This window comes from Mus pahari, chromosome 9 (genome assembly GCF_900095145.1).
Source record: "Mus pahari chromosome 9, PAHARI_EIJ_v1.1, whole genome shotgun sequence".
Lineage (NCBI taxonomy): Eukaryota > Metazoa > Chordata > Mammalia > Rodentia > Muridae > Mus > Mus pahari.
Window position 1 is genome coordinate 28953393 of NC_034598.1, and position 16756 is coordinate 28970148.

The window sequence follows — 16756 nt, forward strand, 5'->3', positions numbered from 1 at the left end:
CCCTGTGCTGGGTCATATAGAGTTTACAAGATCAAGGGGCCTCTCTTCCCAGTGATGGCCGATTAGGCCATCTTCTGCTACATATGCAGCTAGAGACAGGAGCTCAGGGGGTACTGGTTAGTTCATATTGTTGTTCCACCTACAGGGTTGCAGCCCCCTACAACTCCTTGGGTACTTTCTCTAGCTCCTCCATTTGTTTCTTATTTTGAACTCTCACAGGTGTTTCTTCTCAAGTTCCCTGGAGTTGCGTAAGGTTTACGTAACTAAATGAGAACATGACCACATCTTTAATTAGAAAGAATAATTTTTAGGGAAGAGAAAACATAGAGCGTAAAGAACATTTTAAAATGTAGTGAAACTTTCGGTAAATTCCTGATAGTAATGGACTCATAGGATACATTGTTCAGAGTCCAGGATCTGGTGGTTGACTTTGACTTAGACATACTGAGAAGGGACCAAAAAATAGCCAAGGCAGAGAAAAGACCACATGACAAGATTCGTATTTAACATAAAGTTTATTAAAACTATGTTGAAAAGCAATTGTTTTTTGTGTGTTACAAGAGGGGGGGGGATGAGATGCTTTTGGCTGTGTCTAAACTGATGGGGGAAGGGGGCTGGTGGGAGGGTCTGGTGGGACAGCTCAGTGGGTAAAGGTGTTTGCTTCCAAGCTTGACAACCTACGTTCCATCTCTGAGGCCCACATAGCTGAAGGAGAGAACTAACTGTCATGTATCGTCCGTCCTCTGACTTCTCCATGCATGTCATTTCACATGTAGACACGTACACACAGAGAGAGGAAATAGCTAGAAAACATTGCAAAGTAAATACAGTAAATCGAAATATTATGTAAATAGTAAACATAAATAAAAAAATAAGGCATATAAACAGATGAGTAGAGTTGGCTCGCCCCAGGACTCTGAAGTTTCATGTCCTCTGTGGTCCTACTCAGGTTTCTTCATGTCTTCTGTTTTATGTAACCCCTTCAGTCACCCTCAGTGAGCTTTCAAATATTCGCCGTACCCTACTCTTTCCTCTTGTTTGCGCCCCACTTTCTCAAAAAAGATCTAGGACGTTGGAGTGAAGTCCCTGCTTGGCCAAGCTGTCTGAGGCCCAGTTTATGCACTTGAGACTGGGAATGTACCAGGAACCCCTCTTACTGATGTGAGAGTTCAGTTGGAAGGCGTAACGTACCTGGGGCTGAACACACACTTGGTAAATGTCAATGCTCTTCCCATTTCTGGCTTCCATTACTACTTCCTCCTGTAATCTTTAAGTTCCCCCAGTGTGGGTTTCCATTGCTGAGAAGAGACACCATGACCAAGGCAACTCTTATAAAGGACAACATTTAATTGGGGCTGGCTTTCAGGCTCAGAGGTTCAGTCCATTATCATCAAGGCAGGAACATGGCAGTGTCCAGGCAAATATGGTACAGGAGGAGCTGAGAGTTCTACATCTTCATCTGAAGGCTGCTAGCAGAATACTGACTTCCAGGCAGCTCGGATGAGGGTCTTATAGCCCATGCCCACAGTGACACACCTACTCCAACAAGGCCACACCTCCTAATAGTGACATTCCCTGAGCCAAGCATATACAAACCATCACACCCAGGGAAGAAAATATGTTTTATATTCATAACATTTTTAAAAAGATTTATTTATTTATGTATATGAGTATACTATAGCTGTACAGATGGTTGTGAGCCATCATGTGGTTGCTGGGACTGGAACTCAGAACCTCTGCTCCCTCTGGCCCTGTTCACTCTGGACCAAAGACTTATTATTATATGTAAGTACACTGTAGCTGTCTTCAGACACACCAGAAGAGGGCATCAGATCTCATTATAGATGGTTGTGAGCCACCATGTGGTTACTGGGATTTGAACTCAGGACCTTTGGAAGAGCAATCAGTGCGCTTAACCACTGAGCCATCTCTCCAGCCCCATTCATAGCATTTTGATGAGAGGAAGTGCTAAGTGGTATTTGTTGGACTTAATTTGCATCTCACTTTTCTCTTCACATTGGATTGAGATAAACATGGTGCCTTCACGAAATGGAGGATGTAACCCAGTAGAACGCCATTCTGTTACGGCTTATGCCATAGCGCTTGATATGCTGAGGATCAAACCATCCCTGGGAACTTAATTATATCCCATAAAATCTTATCGGCCTGTCTCATGGAGTCACAGCTGTAGTGGGATTCTGGTGTGCTTACACGGTGACATCTCTACCTGTAGACGTGAATCTAGGTGACAGCACAAGATGAAATCCATGAAATAAGAGAGCAAACGACAATCACATCAGGCGACATGCTCAGTCACTGACAAAGTATGCTTTAATTCACTGAAACAAACCATGGCTTTAATTTCTTGTGAGCCCCTTTACTTAACTATCAGTAGCGGGAAGTATTCTGTGACCTACTGCAATTTGTCACCTCTGCATGCTGCTGGGGAAGGGACAGGAGCAATCCAACCCCACTAACCTGCTTTGGTCACTAACCTTTAAGAGCTCTTCCCTCCTCGAAACGCAGTCTCTGAGAGATCTTCCTCTCTGAGTGACCTGCTCTTTGCGGATCCTCTGCAGACACCAGGCACGTCTCATGCCATGCCATGAGCATGTGGGAGCAGCTAACTTTTCATACATTTGTCGGTTTCTATGATTGCCATGTGAAAACTCAATTAAGAATGCCTTTGTTAGCATATATTGGTGATGGATCTTATTGTGATATTTTCATGCATGTGTATAATATAGTTGATGATATTTACTGACCTACTCTCTCTTCTGTCCTCTCCCAGCCCTACTTCTCTCTCTCTCTCTCTCTCTCTCTCTCTCTCTCTCTCTCTCTCTCTCTCTCTCTCTCTCTCTCTCTCTCCTCTTTCTGTTTCCCTCCCTCCATCTGTCTGTCTATCTGTCTCTCTGCCTGTCTCCCTCTGGCTCTCTCTTGGCATTAGACCTTTTTGCACATGGATGCAGAGACCAGAGGGCAACATCAGATGCCTTCCTAAGTTACTCTCCAGTGTATTTAAAAAAATTTAGGCTCATTTAGTTAAAAATTATAATATAATTACATTATTTACCCACTTCCTTTCCCCTCTCCAATCCTTCCCATGTACCTATCATTCTCATTCAAATTAATGGCCTCTTTTTAATTGTTGTTTTACACACACACACACACACACACACACACACACACACACACACTTGGTGTGCTCTCCCCGAGGAAGACTATTTCTCCAGCTTTCAGCAACTAAGGGGCTGCCTGTGGTTCTCTAGGGTCGAGGCCCCCTGACTTTCCCTCCCTTCACGTTAACCCACCTATCGGGTGTCCTCCTCATTCAGTTCATGCCTAGGCAGCCATGTTAGTGAGACTTTATGGGTGTGGCTTCTCTGAGCTTCTAGGAGTCAGGATCTTACAGCAAACGGCTCCCCTGGCTCTTGCAGTCTTCCCCCCCCCCAACTCCACCCCACTGATCCTCTGAGCCTGGGGCGCAGGCGTTTGTAGAGGAGTCGTCTGGGCCTGCGCACCACAGCTCTGCCCTTGGATTGGCTGTGGTTTTCTGTCATGCTCTCCATCTGCTGTCCCTTGATGAGGGGTGGGAACCACCTTTATCTGTGGCTATAAAGACAGATACTTTGAACGTGACAAGGGATTACGCTGGCTTAGTGAAGTGGTGGTGAAGCTCGCTCCTTGGCTAGTCTGGCTGCCAGGAATCTTGGGTGGTTTCCCTGTCTGTGCTTCCCCAGTGTTGGGATTACAGATACGAACAGCCACTCCCAGCTTTTCCATGTACTGTTGGGATTCAAACTCAGGTTCTCAAGCTTTCATAGCATATACTTTACTGACTGAAACCTCTCTCCAGCCCTAAGAACCTTATAATATTAGACTTACTGTCAGACTTAAAATTATACATTAAATCTCATTTTTTTGGGGGGCATCCTAAAGCAGGAAAATTCTTTCATTCTGAGTCACATATGGCTCTTCTTGTTAGGATGAGGATGGACAGAACCTCTCGTCCCTGCACCTCGGAGCCACACACACACAGTCTCTGTCTCTTTATGATCATCCCTAACTAGTCCATTGAAAGATAATTAGCATTTGCCGTCTCTGAGTTACAGTGGGTAAATCCGAAGCACATTGTTGACTCTGTCATCTAGCGGGGAATTTGAAGAAAACATGTCACCATGTTTTCCTTTTCGTTTTCAGTTCCAAAGAACATTCGAGTCTCTCAAAAATGTTTCCAACAAATCTGACCTCCAGAGAGCCTACCAGAAGCTGGGGAAGGAGCTGGAAAGCCTGGATTATTTGGCCTTCAAACGCCAGCAGGTAAGATTCGGTGCTCTCCTCCGGTGGAAAATAGGAGCAGTTCAGGCTTCCTGCTGTCCCACCGGTAGGAGGTGCAGACAGGTCGGGGAAACTTACCTTCTAATGATTGGGGCAGAAATAGCTTGTGTGGATCGCCCTGTGTTCATCTCGCTACCTACAGTGTTCAGTGCGGTCCTGGCTTTTAGATGGGTACTTTAGGGGTTTCTGCACACGTCCTTTATTCCTTTAAAAGAAGATTCCTGCGGTTCTGTGAAGGTCTAACTACCCTTTGGTTAGCAGCACAAAGAGCTTCTAGGACGGCCTGGCCACATGGCTTTTGTATTTGGTAGGGTATAGCCAAGGGGGGATAAATAACCACCCAAAGACCAGGAAAAGAGCGTGGATGAACCTGCAAAGTAGCGTTTGACCTCTAGCTTTGCTTTTTGATCTTTGAAGATGAGTAAAACCTTGTTAAATAAATGTGCAAGGTTAAAGGGAAGGATTCTTAACACGTGAATGCCTCTTGGCTCGCTTGGAGAGTTCCAAGATAATCCCGGAGACAAATCAAACCTTTATAAGATTGCTTATAGGATCGGTCCTGTCCACACCCAGTCTTCACAAGGAGACTTTCCTACCGTCCTGTAGACCACCACGTTGCCGCAGTGGCTGGCCGTCCTTTTTAGGCGGAGTTGGCTGCAGTTTCTGTATGGCCACTAGGTGTCAGTGTCGTCAAGCTTTTACTTTGTTGAAAGGCTTCCTTGGATCAGCGCCGTCCCTCAGCCTTTTAAGTTAGGCTGCATGAAAATTGAGACCGTGTTCAGCAGTAGCTGGTGTTTAGAATCGGGGCTACTCGGATGACCTGTCTGCAGAGAGTGCAATCGTCTCGCTGTTGCCCGATTTACAAGTTCTGGGCCTTTGGTGTATGGGTTTTCAAAGCAGCATTTTTGTTAAACCACATTAAGTCCATCTGATATGGCTTAGAAATTAGCCCAAGGATAGAATTGTGTTTCTAGGTTCTTGCTCTATCATAGAGGTGAAAAAAATTTCTCTTCAAAATTGAGTATTTTACCATTCTGTGGCCTTATTTCTCTAAGAGTTACATTTTATTTATTTATTTATTTATTTTTGGTTTTTCGAGACAGGGTTTCTCTGTGTAGCCCTGGCTGTCCTGGAACTCACTCTGTAGACCAGGCTGGCTTGGAACTCAGAAATCCACCTGCCTCTCACTGCCCAGCTAGTTATATTTGTTTTTATGGAATATTCTAGACGAGGACAAATGGATTATCTCAACAATGCTTTATACAGAAAAAGAACATGGTAAGCATTTTTGTGGTTTTCTTTTTTTTTTTCTTTTTTTCTTTTGAAACTACTGCTGGCCTGGCTGTTAGCAGACATAACACAGGGAGCCAGTGTTGCCGAGAGCTGGTACCACAGTACCAATTCCTGCTGCTCAGTTCCCAGTTCCTGCTGCTCAGCGCTTACACCACGGATCACTGCTTCGGCCTTGAATCGTTTTCAGGCCAGTTTTGTTCCCAAGATCGTATTTTACCACCAAGGGGCATTGACAGCCTGTCGTCACTACCCTCTCGCTCGATCCTTTCTCATTAGTGCGTTTCCTGTGATGGCGATTAGATTCTTACATTAGCTAACCGCCATCGTGGAAGAAAGCGAGTACTTCCAGGGACAGGTAACGTGTGAGGAGGGGAGAGAGCGAGCACGTGGTGCCTGTGAACGTGTGAATGTATGTAGACCATCCTTGCTGCTGCCACGCGCTGTGGCACATAGTAGGACTAAACCATTTACGAACTGAGTCACTAAACATCGTAGCAGTACCGTGGAGTCGGTTTTATTGGTAGCATTTGTAGATGAGACCGCTGAAGAGTTTGGCGACTCTCCTATGATGGTCATAGGGAGAAGTCCTAAGTCTGCCTGACTCCAAACCGGGCGCCCACATTGCCTGGCTGGGCGGGGCTTAGGCGTCAGAACATCCGCTGCTCTCTGACTGGGTGGCATCTTCCATTCCCTTTCCTTTAAAGCTAAAAAAAAAAATCTATTAAGCACACAGTGAAAAGTACTTTTTTTCCCCCTTTTTCGTCTTACTAGGAGAGATTCAGAGCTCTGTAAAACTGCTAATTCAGCAGGAAAACTTCCTTCTAAGAGCTGGATATAGAGACTTCATCCCTGACTGGTTTTTTGGTCCTATGGTACCCACCATTCTTTGCGGCAGCAGAAGCAAGCAGGGTCTGTTGCCGCCTCCTTGGTGGACCCTCTCCAGTCTCAATATCTGACCGCGGCAATTTTCTGACTAGTACAGTTACTGGGCACGCCCAAAGTTTTGGCCTCAGATTGCGGGGCATGAAAACTAATGAGTTTGTCTCACTTTGAAATGCAGGTGGGCATTATCTCTTCTGTTCTTGTACACGAATGCTAATAGACTGTTCTTTGCGTGATTTCAGGTGCTCTCCTAATTTATTTTATTCCTGTATCCATTTTGGAAAAAAAGAGAAACGACTAACATCACCCAAACTCTTAAGTTACCGTTGGCAAGTCAATCAATTGTAATAATTTTTATGGATTCATTCATTAAATTTCCTTTCCTATGATATATATATATATATATATATATATATATATATATATACATATATATATGTGTGTATATGTATATATATGCTCTCTTGTATGTATCTTTTATAGAGATTTTATTTTAAATATACACATTTCTCTAGAAAATTTAAATGCTACAGAAATTTACTTTACTTGACCACAATGACTATATTTTAATACCCTTGTTCGAGAGCCTTCTTTCTGAGCAATAGGTAGACCCTTGTTGTGTCTTGTTTTAATTTTTAAAAAAATATTCCTTAAAATGTATGGAGGAAGATATTGAATATATTTATGCATGCACGCTGTGGTATACGTGCGAGGTCAGAGGACAGCTTGTAGGCGCTGGGTCTCTCCTCTCACCACGTGGCTTCCTGGGAACCAGTTTGCACCAAGAGCCTCGAGCTGCTGAACCGTCTCATGGCCGTTGCTTCTTCTTTGAACCTGTCTCTTTTGAGAACTTACTGCGTGCTGTGTCCTAAACACAAGCGGCCTTTGATTGTTCTTTCCTACGGAATGAGTGCTCACACTGCAGTCAGATCAGACGAATCTTTGTCTTCCCACGCTCAAAAAGAGGAATGTCGGAAGGAGCGTTGGTGGACAGAGGCGAGAGAGGGGGCTGTGATAGAGGAGGGGTGGGTGTACCACGATGGAGGAAGTGGGTGACCGAGCATCATTAGGGCGAAGATCAGGAAGCTCATTCATCAGTATCTGGGATAAAACCTTACAAGAGCTGGATACAGACCTGTCGTGACTGGTTTTCTGGTCCCGTGGTACCCACAGTTCTTTGCTGCAGCAGAATACAGGCAGCTGGAGGACGGGGTCTGTCGCCACCACTGCCTCCTTGGTGGATTTTTTTTTCCATCCTTTTCCCACTCAGACATCATCCTATTGCATGTCCTATATGCACCAGCTGTGGCACAGATCCCAGGCTTAGGTATTAATCCGAGCAGTTATAAACCGAGACATCTCCTTGGGGCTTCTGTTTTTATGACTAAAGTAAGATTTACTAATTTAAACTATAACTTAATTTCTACCCTTAATGCTTACAATAGCATTATAAAACACATTTCATTTTCACTGGTTTCTAAGTCTTTTGTTACAAATCAGAGCTGACATTATTGAGTTGAGCGCGGTATGGACAAAGACACGTTTGCATGTTAATGTGAATATATTTGAAATCAAAACACTCTGCTTGAGATACGTGCCCACACTGCAAGTTGGCGCACCCTTTGACTCTTGTTCCTTGATCATGCCTGTTATTCTTGCCTTCTGACCTCCATGCAAGGATTATATTAACTTGGTATCTAGACTATCCTGCCCCTTCCTATTTACTTATTTAACTCTACTAATCATTCTTTAACGGCACACTGAAGCCTCGTCTCCCCCATGACACCTCACCAAATGTCGTCAGGTCAGCATGTCACCTTCATTCTTAGCATTTGCCTGTGAGACTCTAAGAGCTGTCCAGGGTGGGCTTTGTCATCATGCAGACTTAGAGTGTTTGTGCTGCCTTAGGCACTTGGCTTTCTTCTTTTAAAACCTGAAGAAAAGAGTACCAGGCTTGAGCCTGTTTTGATATACTATAATATTTGATATAATAAGGTGTAAAGAAAGTCCTTTAAAGTTTATAAACAGTTCAGCACAGCATCTAACACATTCAGTACTAATAGCTTTCATAATGTTGCTTGGTGTTAATCTCATGAACCCACTTCTTAGATGCCTGTGAGGATGTCTTTATTTATATACGTTCGCAATGCATATAGGGTCTAGCACTATTCTAAAAATAGAGTATTTTTAGAGTGATGTTTTTAGATGTGTGTAGTCTGGTGACGGCAGCCACAGAAAGAAAGTAATATCTCTCAAGAAGGAAGTTAGCACGGGGCTGGGTTCAGCTGGAAAAATGCTTTCTGCATAGGTACAGGACCCGAATTCAACCCCAAAGTCCAGCTCTAAGGTGTGTGTCTTTATCTTGAGCGCTTGGGAAGTGGAGATAGGAGGGTCCCTAGTACAGCTAGGCAACCTAAGCAAATCAGTGACCTTCAGGCTCAGTAAGAGTTCCTCCTTCAACAAGGTTAGGCAGGGAGTGATCGAAGAAGACACCCGACATAGATCTCTGGCCTCTTAATGCACACATGAACACATACGTGCACACAAACACACACATGCACATACACACACAGAATGGGAAAGGGGATGGTGAGATTTGGCTTCAATATGCCTTTACAGTGATATCTCTTGATAGACATAACAATTATAGCCCCCAGTGCTTGTGCTAAAAGCTTCTTAGGGGATTAGTGTTTTAGAACCAAAATTCCAGCTAAGTTCCAGTTTGTGTAATAATGATGTCCTATGTATCTAGGTCATGTGTTCAGCACAAAATGATCCCTTCTTAGTGTTGATGCTCAGGAGTGAACTAGTGCTTTATCTTTTTCTAAACTTCAACGCCTTTCAGATGATTAGAAGACCAGAAGGAATAGAATATTCAGTAGAATGGAATTTAAAATAAAGTCTTATCAATGAAGTAAATTAGAAATAATTGTCGTGAAATTGACTTTGTAAAAATGCCTTCAGCCCTTGATATCCCTTAGTTGCCTGTGGTTCCTTGTCCAGGCCCTGAAATCATATACATCAAGTAACAGTATACAATTAATCGTGCTGTGTTTATATATGTAGGCAGATATATGCAAGTAAAATAAATAGGTAAATAAAAATGTAAATAAATGCTTTTAGGTTAGTTAACAACCTTCAATTAAACAGTAAAATTCTACTTGGTATCTTTCTTTCTGTCCTTTCCATAATAACCATTTAAATATTGGGTGAAAGACACAGTAAGAACCAAAGACAGCAAAAGAGAACTGTACAATATCAGTAAGGATGTAAACTTGCAGTAATTGTGGAAAATAGTATGGGGGTTCCTTAAAAAATAAAAAAGAAGCCAGTAATAATCAATTGTGGAAAATAGTATGGACATTTCTTAAAAAAAAAAAAAAGCCAGTAATAATCAACATCAGGCCCGATACCACTGATCTTCCTGGAGAAATAAGGACTCAGATTCCGCTAATAGACTCAAGAATGGACCCAGGTAGCACAGCCGCTAAACTCTCTCAGAGGTGGGAAGTCCTAAGCATGATGGGGGGCAGGAGAGTCATCAACAGTCTTGTTTAAGTGTGAACACTGTGAGTCACAGTAACAGCTGGCCTGGCAAGCTATGCCTGCTCGTGCAATGGTGGCAGGGTCACTAGGAGAGGAACCAACCGCTTTCCGATGAAATTGAAGGTCTGCTGCACAGGATGGAACTCAGGCCTAGTACTGTTAAGTGGGCCAGACCCCATGACTGGGTAGGTGCTAGGTCCTAGGAGAAAACCCAATACTACGATTCTGCTAAATATATTTAGTAACAAATTACTCTCTAAGCGTTTTGCCGTCTACTTGCAGGTTGTAGACTCTCCCAGCCCTCATGAGAGAAGCCTCTTTTTGGGGCAGATGGTAATTAACAAGGAGACCCCAAAACTGGCCATTGCCAGGAGAGTAAGATGCTGTGTCATGCTGAGCTTTAAGGTGCCTGTATTATCTGGGCTATGATACTCAGGACGGGTCACAGATGAAAGGGCAGGTGATTGTAAGAGCCGGAAGTAGTGGACAGCTGCAGGAACACATTATCTGCTGGATATGGTAGGGCCAGTGCACACAAACGTAGAGTGACTGTGACTGACACATGAAGTCAAGACAGGCAAAATAGATAGCAGATAGCAGGGGAGGTCATGAAATGTCACCCCTAGCTGAGGACCTGGTGGTAACCAATGGCCACTAGGAAAGAGAGGCAATTTTCTTCAGGAATATGGTTCTTGAGAGGCTACGAATGCTCCAGGAGGTAGTCCTACACACACACACACACACACACACACACACACACCCCACAGATGACACTAGGTTGACTCCATCCGTCTAAGAACAAAGTGCAGGATATTGGAAGAAGAAAGAGGCAGAGATGGCGGGGAGTCAAATCTCAAACAATAAACATGTAACCAGTAAGTAGAAAATGTAAGAAACAAAAATTCAAAAATTTAAACTAAAAAAAAAACAAAACAAAAACAAAACAGAACCACCACATGGCCAGGAATTCCACTTCTGGGCATATATCCAGAGGGAGTGAAGCCAGAGTCTCAAAGGGACAACCGCATTACTGTGTTCACTGCAGCACTGATAGCAGCCACCCTGGGGAAGCAACCCAAGTGTTTCAAGTGGGCGCAAGGGTAAAGGAAGCAAGCGGTACATCACAGGCAGGAGCTTCTGTCTGTCTGTCTGTCTGTCTGTCTCTGTGCATGCATGCATACTTTTGTGTGTGTGTGTGTGTGTGTGTGTGTGTGTGTGTGTGTGCGCGCGCATGTGTGTGTGCATGTAGGTCATGAATGTAGAAAGAGACCATGGAAGGGGAGGGAGAGATCTTAAGAGGGAAGCAGAGTGTAAAACAGAAACAAGAAGAAAACAGAAGGGACAAGCAAGAGAGGTGGGGAATGGGGGTGGGGAGGGAGCGGGAGGCACGCTGAAGGCAGAGCCAAGCCTCATACTTGTATGAGAATCCTCTGTAGGAACTCACATTTTGTTTGCTAGCTTAAAAAAATAGTGGAAAAGAAAGCATGGCATACAGACCCCAAACAGAATATCCTTTTTCCTCAAAGAAGGAAATCCTTTTGCTTGTAATAATGTGAACGAACTGGGAGGGCTTTAAGTGGAATGATCCGAGAAAGAGAAAGGATGTGTTATTTCATTTATGTGTGGAATCTAAGTAGGGAATGACAGAACGAGAGGATGTCAGTCAAGGGGCACAAGCTTCCAGCTTTATGGACTGGATTCTAGGGCTTTGGATGCGCAGCACGAGTGGGTGCTTGGCATAGTAATCTGATTATAGTAATCCCTATATGTTTATTTAATAAGCACACCACATAAATGTGTCATGTATAGATCTCTCAACTATCCTTTAGAACACCTTGAACCTATTCAATCTTCATTGACTACAAATAAAAATTAAGAATTGCAGACGGGTAAGGACTAACCCCAAAGATTATAATTCCAGCTGACCCTCGAACCTATGAGCTCTGAGGATATAAGACTCCATAAAGCCAGGCTTGTGCTTAGCATATAGCAAAGAGGAAGAGGAGAGGTTCCAGCCACTTAGAGATACATGAAGAGGAAGGAGTCAGGTGCCACCATCCCTCGGCATTGCCTACAGAACAAGGGAAGGTAGAGTAGCCTTCATTTGAGCTCTCAAGAAGGTGGAAGCTGCACACTTCATTGCAAACATTTGGAGATAAGCATGCAGCTGGAATTACTAAGGTACAGACTAAGAAAAAAATGGAATCGAAAACTGGGAGGTGGGAGGCGCAGGGCTTCAGCGGAATCCATAAGTAGGGGATTCACGCCAATGACCGTTGTTACACGAGATATGTTAATTGCTCACTTGGGAGAAGGTCCTTCCGTTCTCATCCTGTAATGATTTCAGCTCCCTTGAAAGAATCCTGATTAAATTATTCCTTTTAAGAGTAAGTGAGCCAACGACTGCTACATTAAAATATTCATGTCTATCTTAGATGGCATTCTGTTTCTTATTTACCCAGTCAAGCAAAACTATTATTTATGACACTTATAAATCTGCTTCTGAAGATCCCCAAGCATTTCAGCTATCATTGACGGATTCATTACAAGCCATTTAAAATGTGGAATATCAGAGTAGCAAGGCACACCAAGATTCAAGCCACCCCCAATGTGCTTCATTCTCCCGGACACATAGCCTATTGATGTGCACACTGGAAAGGAGATGTTATATATATTTAAAATAAATTCTCCCCCATATGTAAAAGCATGGGAGGTATTTAAATAGCCCCCCATTCCTGGGTACATACACAGAAGATTTATGTCAGCATATCACAGAGATAGATTCATGTTGTGCTCACTGCTGTAGCATTTATAATAGTCAAGATATAGGGCCAGCTTGGATGTCTAGCCACAGATGAACAGAGAAAGAAATTGTGTTTTATATACAATAGCATTTTGTCCAACCATAAAGGGAATCAAATAATGTTATTTAAAGGAAAACATATCCACCTCGATACACATATACAAATATACAAATACATACATACATATACATATACATACACACACACATAAATACATGCACACAGAGGGATGCACTGATTATTAAAGGTTATTTTAAGTCAGCAGATCCTGAGTTATTCATGCTCCCTAATTCAGCTTACTGCCACAGCCCATCCAGCCATTTTCACTACTTCATAAACTACAGATAATTTATGGGGTAATTTCCTTCTTGATAGTTAAAATCTGAAGAAAATTATGAACCCTTTCCTTAAAAATGAATGATCAGAACGACTCTCCACCTAAAATTTGATTCCTGCTTTGGTAGTTAACACTCAGGACAAGTAGGCATCTTCTATTAAACTCATAAAGTAAAACCAGAGAGACAAATTTTAAGTCAAAGGCTTGCCATTCTGTTTCCGTCCTCTGTCTTCAGAGTTGAGTTTATTGATGTCACTGTAGTCACTTAGGTGGGAGACTGTGGAACAGAGCATATTCCAGCTGATTTCCACGTACCAGAACAGATTTATTAATTTTTTTACAAGGTTGTTTACTGTATGATAACTTGCCTTGTGAGCAGCTCATGGCTACTTTATAGTGGGGAATGTTTATTGAAATAGTTAAGGCTTTGTTATGGGTTGTTTTAAAATTTACTAGGCTGACAGGAACATCGGAGGTGGTAAAACATTTCAGCCTTAAGTGTGCTGGCTACTTGCCCATGTCTTAGATTCACCAAGTCCATAAGATTGTGGATGAGAGTTGGCGTGGAGGAAACCGAAACCTGGGACAGTTAACAATGAAAACACCTTGCCCATCTCTTTTGAAGGTACCTTACGATTAGCACAGACTAGTTGTGCAAGGTGATGGGTCTCATTGATATTTTCATTCCTGTACCCAATGTACAGGTGAAAGGCTGTCTTGCTAAAGCAGACATGTGAAAGACCGTTTTCCTGAAGCAGACGCAGGAGAAATGATGTTTTGGTATAGCAGACACGTGAAAGGACTGTTGATGAAGGAGTATAAATATGACCCCACAGAGAGCGGGAGAACATCACTGAGCATTGGTTTGGTTTGCTCCTTCTCGCTATTCTTCACCAAGGACATGCATGCATTGGGGTTCGTCTTACTTAGCATTGTTGAGCTCAATGTGAGGTAACACTGCCATTGAGAGAAACTCGCCCAAAATCTGCTTGTGAGTTTCCTCTGGGAGCTTGCCACTTCTGTGGCCCTGCCTTAGGCTGGTTGGCAAGCCTGGTGGTTTCTTCCGGATTGAAGTACAGCTGCCTAGTGTCTGTGTGCTGAAAGCACTGGACTGCAGCTGCTCGTTCATGCCTGGTGTCTGCCTGCCCAGAGGATGGGTCTGCAGCTGCTGAGTCATATTTGGTGTTTGCTACAGGACTGAACTGCTGCCAAAGAAGATCAAGCTCACTCCCAAAGGACTATTGCTAAACAGGTCCACTTCTCCCACATCCTATTAACTTTTCTCCTCCATTACCTCTGCTGGGTGGTGGGCTAGAGGAGAGGTTAAACCCTTATTAAAAGTAAGTTGCAAAAAAAATTTATGCCTACACCTTCTGTTTCATATTTTAAGCTTACTGAAATAGTCAATAATTGAAATTGTATACATTTCAAACTGGCAGTGTGATGCTTTGGCAAATACAGGGAGAATGGCTAACAATGTATAGCTAACTAATATCAGGGGTTATTCATCCTGTGACCAGAAACTTTTGGTCAATGTGTCCTTATTTCCCTCCCTCCTTCTTCTGGTCATGATAAATGCTCTTCCACTCTGTTTCTGTGTCCCACACTGTCAGTTTCCATGTTATGACACATGTGACTCTCTCTGCCTGGCTTCCATTTAGCGTAATGTCCCCTTAGTTTCATGCATGTTATAACCGGAAGGATTTGCTTCTTTTCAAAGGCTGAAAATTATTCTAAAACAGTCTTGTATTCCATATAAAATAGAATATTATTCACCTTGTATATAATATACCATGCTTCCTTTGTCTGCTCATTTGTCAGCGGCCTCTCCCATGTTTATCAGGTCTTGGCTATTGCACACAATGCTGCCATGTTCATAGGAGTTGCCTCATTAAGCTGGTTAAGATAGGGGCTGGAGAAATGGCTCAGCAGTTGATGGCCCTGAACACACATGCAGAGGATCCAGGTTCAGTTTCCATTACCTACATGGGGGACTTATAGTCATCCATAACCCTAGTTCCAGGATCTATCCCCTCTTCTGGTCTCTGCAGTCACCAGACATGCATATAGTACAGTACATATACACAATAGCTCTACGAATTTATATTCCCACTAATGTGTCAGCATTGATTTTCCTGTTAACTCTTCCCAACATTTATTATACTTAAATTTTTTTTATAGCCATCTCAATAGGTAGGGGTCATAATGCATTTATGGTTTTGATTTGTATGACAATTAATGTTACTGAGTATCATTTTGTATATCCATTGGACATCTTCATTTTTCCTTAGAAAGATGTCTGTGCAGGTCACTCCCGAACTGACTTATTTGGTTATTTTGCTGTTGATCTGTCTGCATTCTTTGTGTATTTGGTATCTGTGGTGGGTTGTATTAACAGCAGCCATTCTGACACGAGTGAGGTACAGAATCTCAAAACAGTTTTAACTTGCATTTTATTTTGGTTAAGGATGTTGGGTATTTCCCCAAATGTTTGCTGGCCATTTGCATTTCTTCTCTTGAGAACCATTTCATTTTTACTGATTAGATGGTTCCTTTTGGTATTTGGTTTTTAAAAAAATGTTTTCTCCTTATCTAGTTCTTCCATTGATTGGTAAGGAACATTGCTGCATATTTAAAAGTTGGAGTTCATGTCCTATAATATCTAATGACATTGTCTTAGTCAGGGTTTCTATTCCTGAACAAGACATCATGATCAAGAAGCAAGTTGGAGAGGAAAGGGTTTACTCAGCTTACACTTCCACATTGCTGTTCATCACCAAAGGAAATCAGGACTGGAACTCAAGCAGGTCAGGAAGCAGGAGCTGATGCAGAGGCCATGGAGGGATGTTACTTACTGGCTTGCTTCCCCTGGCTTGCTCAGCTTGCTCTCTTATAGAACCTAGGACTACCAGCCCAGAGATGGCACCACCTACAATGGGCCCACCCCCCCCTTGATCACTAATTGAGGAAATGCCTTACATTGGATTTCATGGAGGCATTTCCTCACCTGAAGCTCCTTTCTCTGTGATAACACCCAGCCCTTGTCAAGTTGACACACAGAACCAGCCAGTATAGACATTAAACATGCTTATCCTGTATTTTCTTCTAATTTGTCACACCCTATTCCTTCTTCAGATTCACCTTCTTTTCACTCGACTTCTGATGACATCATCTCCATCATTGTGTTTAACCATGTTATCAAATGTCCCACATCTCTTCTTTTTTTTTTAACAAATAAAATATATTTTTTATTGTTATTTTCTTTTTTTCTTTTTTTTAAATTTATTCATTATTATTTTCTTTATTTACATTTCAAATGCTATCCTGAAAGTTCCCTATACCGCCCCCCCCCCCGCTCCTCAACCCCCCTACTCCCACTACTTGGCCCTGGCCTTCCCCTGTGCTGGGTCATACAAAGTTTGCAAGACCAAAGGGGCCTCTCTCCCCAATGATGGCCATTAGGCCATCTTCTGCTACATATGCAGCTAGAGACACAAGCTCAGGGGGTACTGGTTAGTTCATATTGTTGTTCCACCTACAGGGTTGCAGACCCCTT

General features: G+C 42.9%; 1 protein-coding gene across 3 annotated transcripts in view; it reads left to right on the forward strand.

Moving 5' to 3' along the window:
* The window catches only part of Ctnna3 (catenin alpha 3), a 1475129-nt gene that overhangs the window by 122079 nt on the left and 1336294 nt on the right, over positions 1-16756 (forward strand). For all 3 annotated transcript variants that reach the window (XM_021205680.2, XM_029542318.1, XM_029542317.1), the window contains exon 5: positions 4201-4320. In XM_021205680.2, the coding sequence (XP_021061339.1) occupies positions 4201-4320 (120 nt within the window). The remainder of the gene's footprint in view (positions 1-4200; positions 4321-16756) is intronic.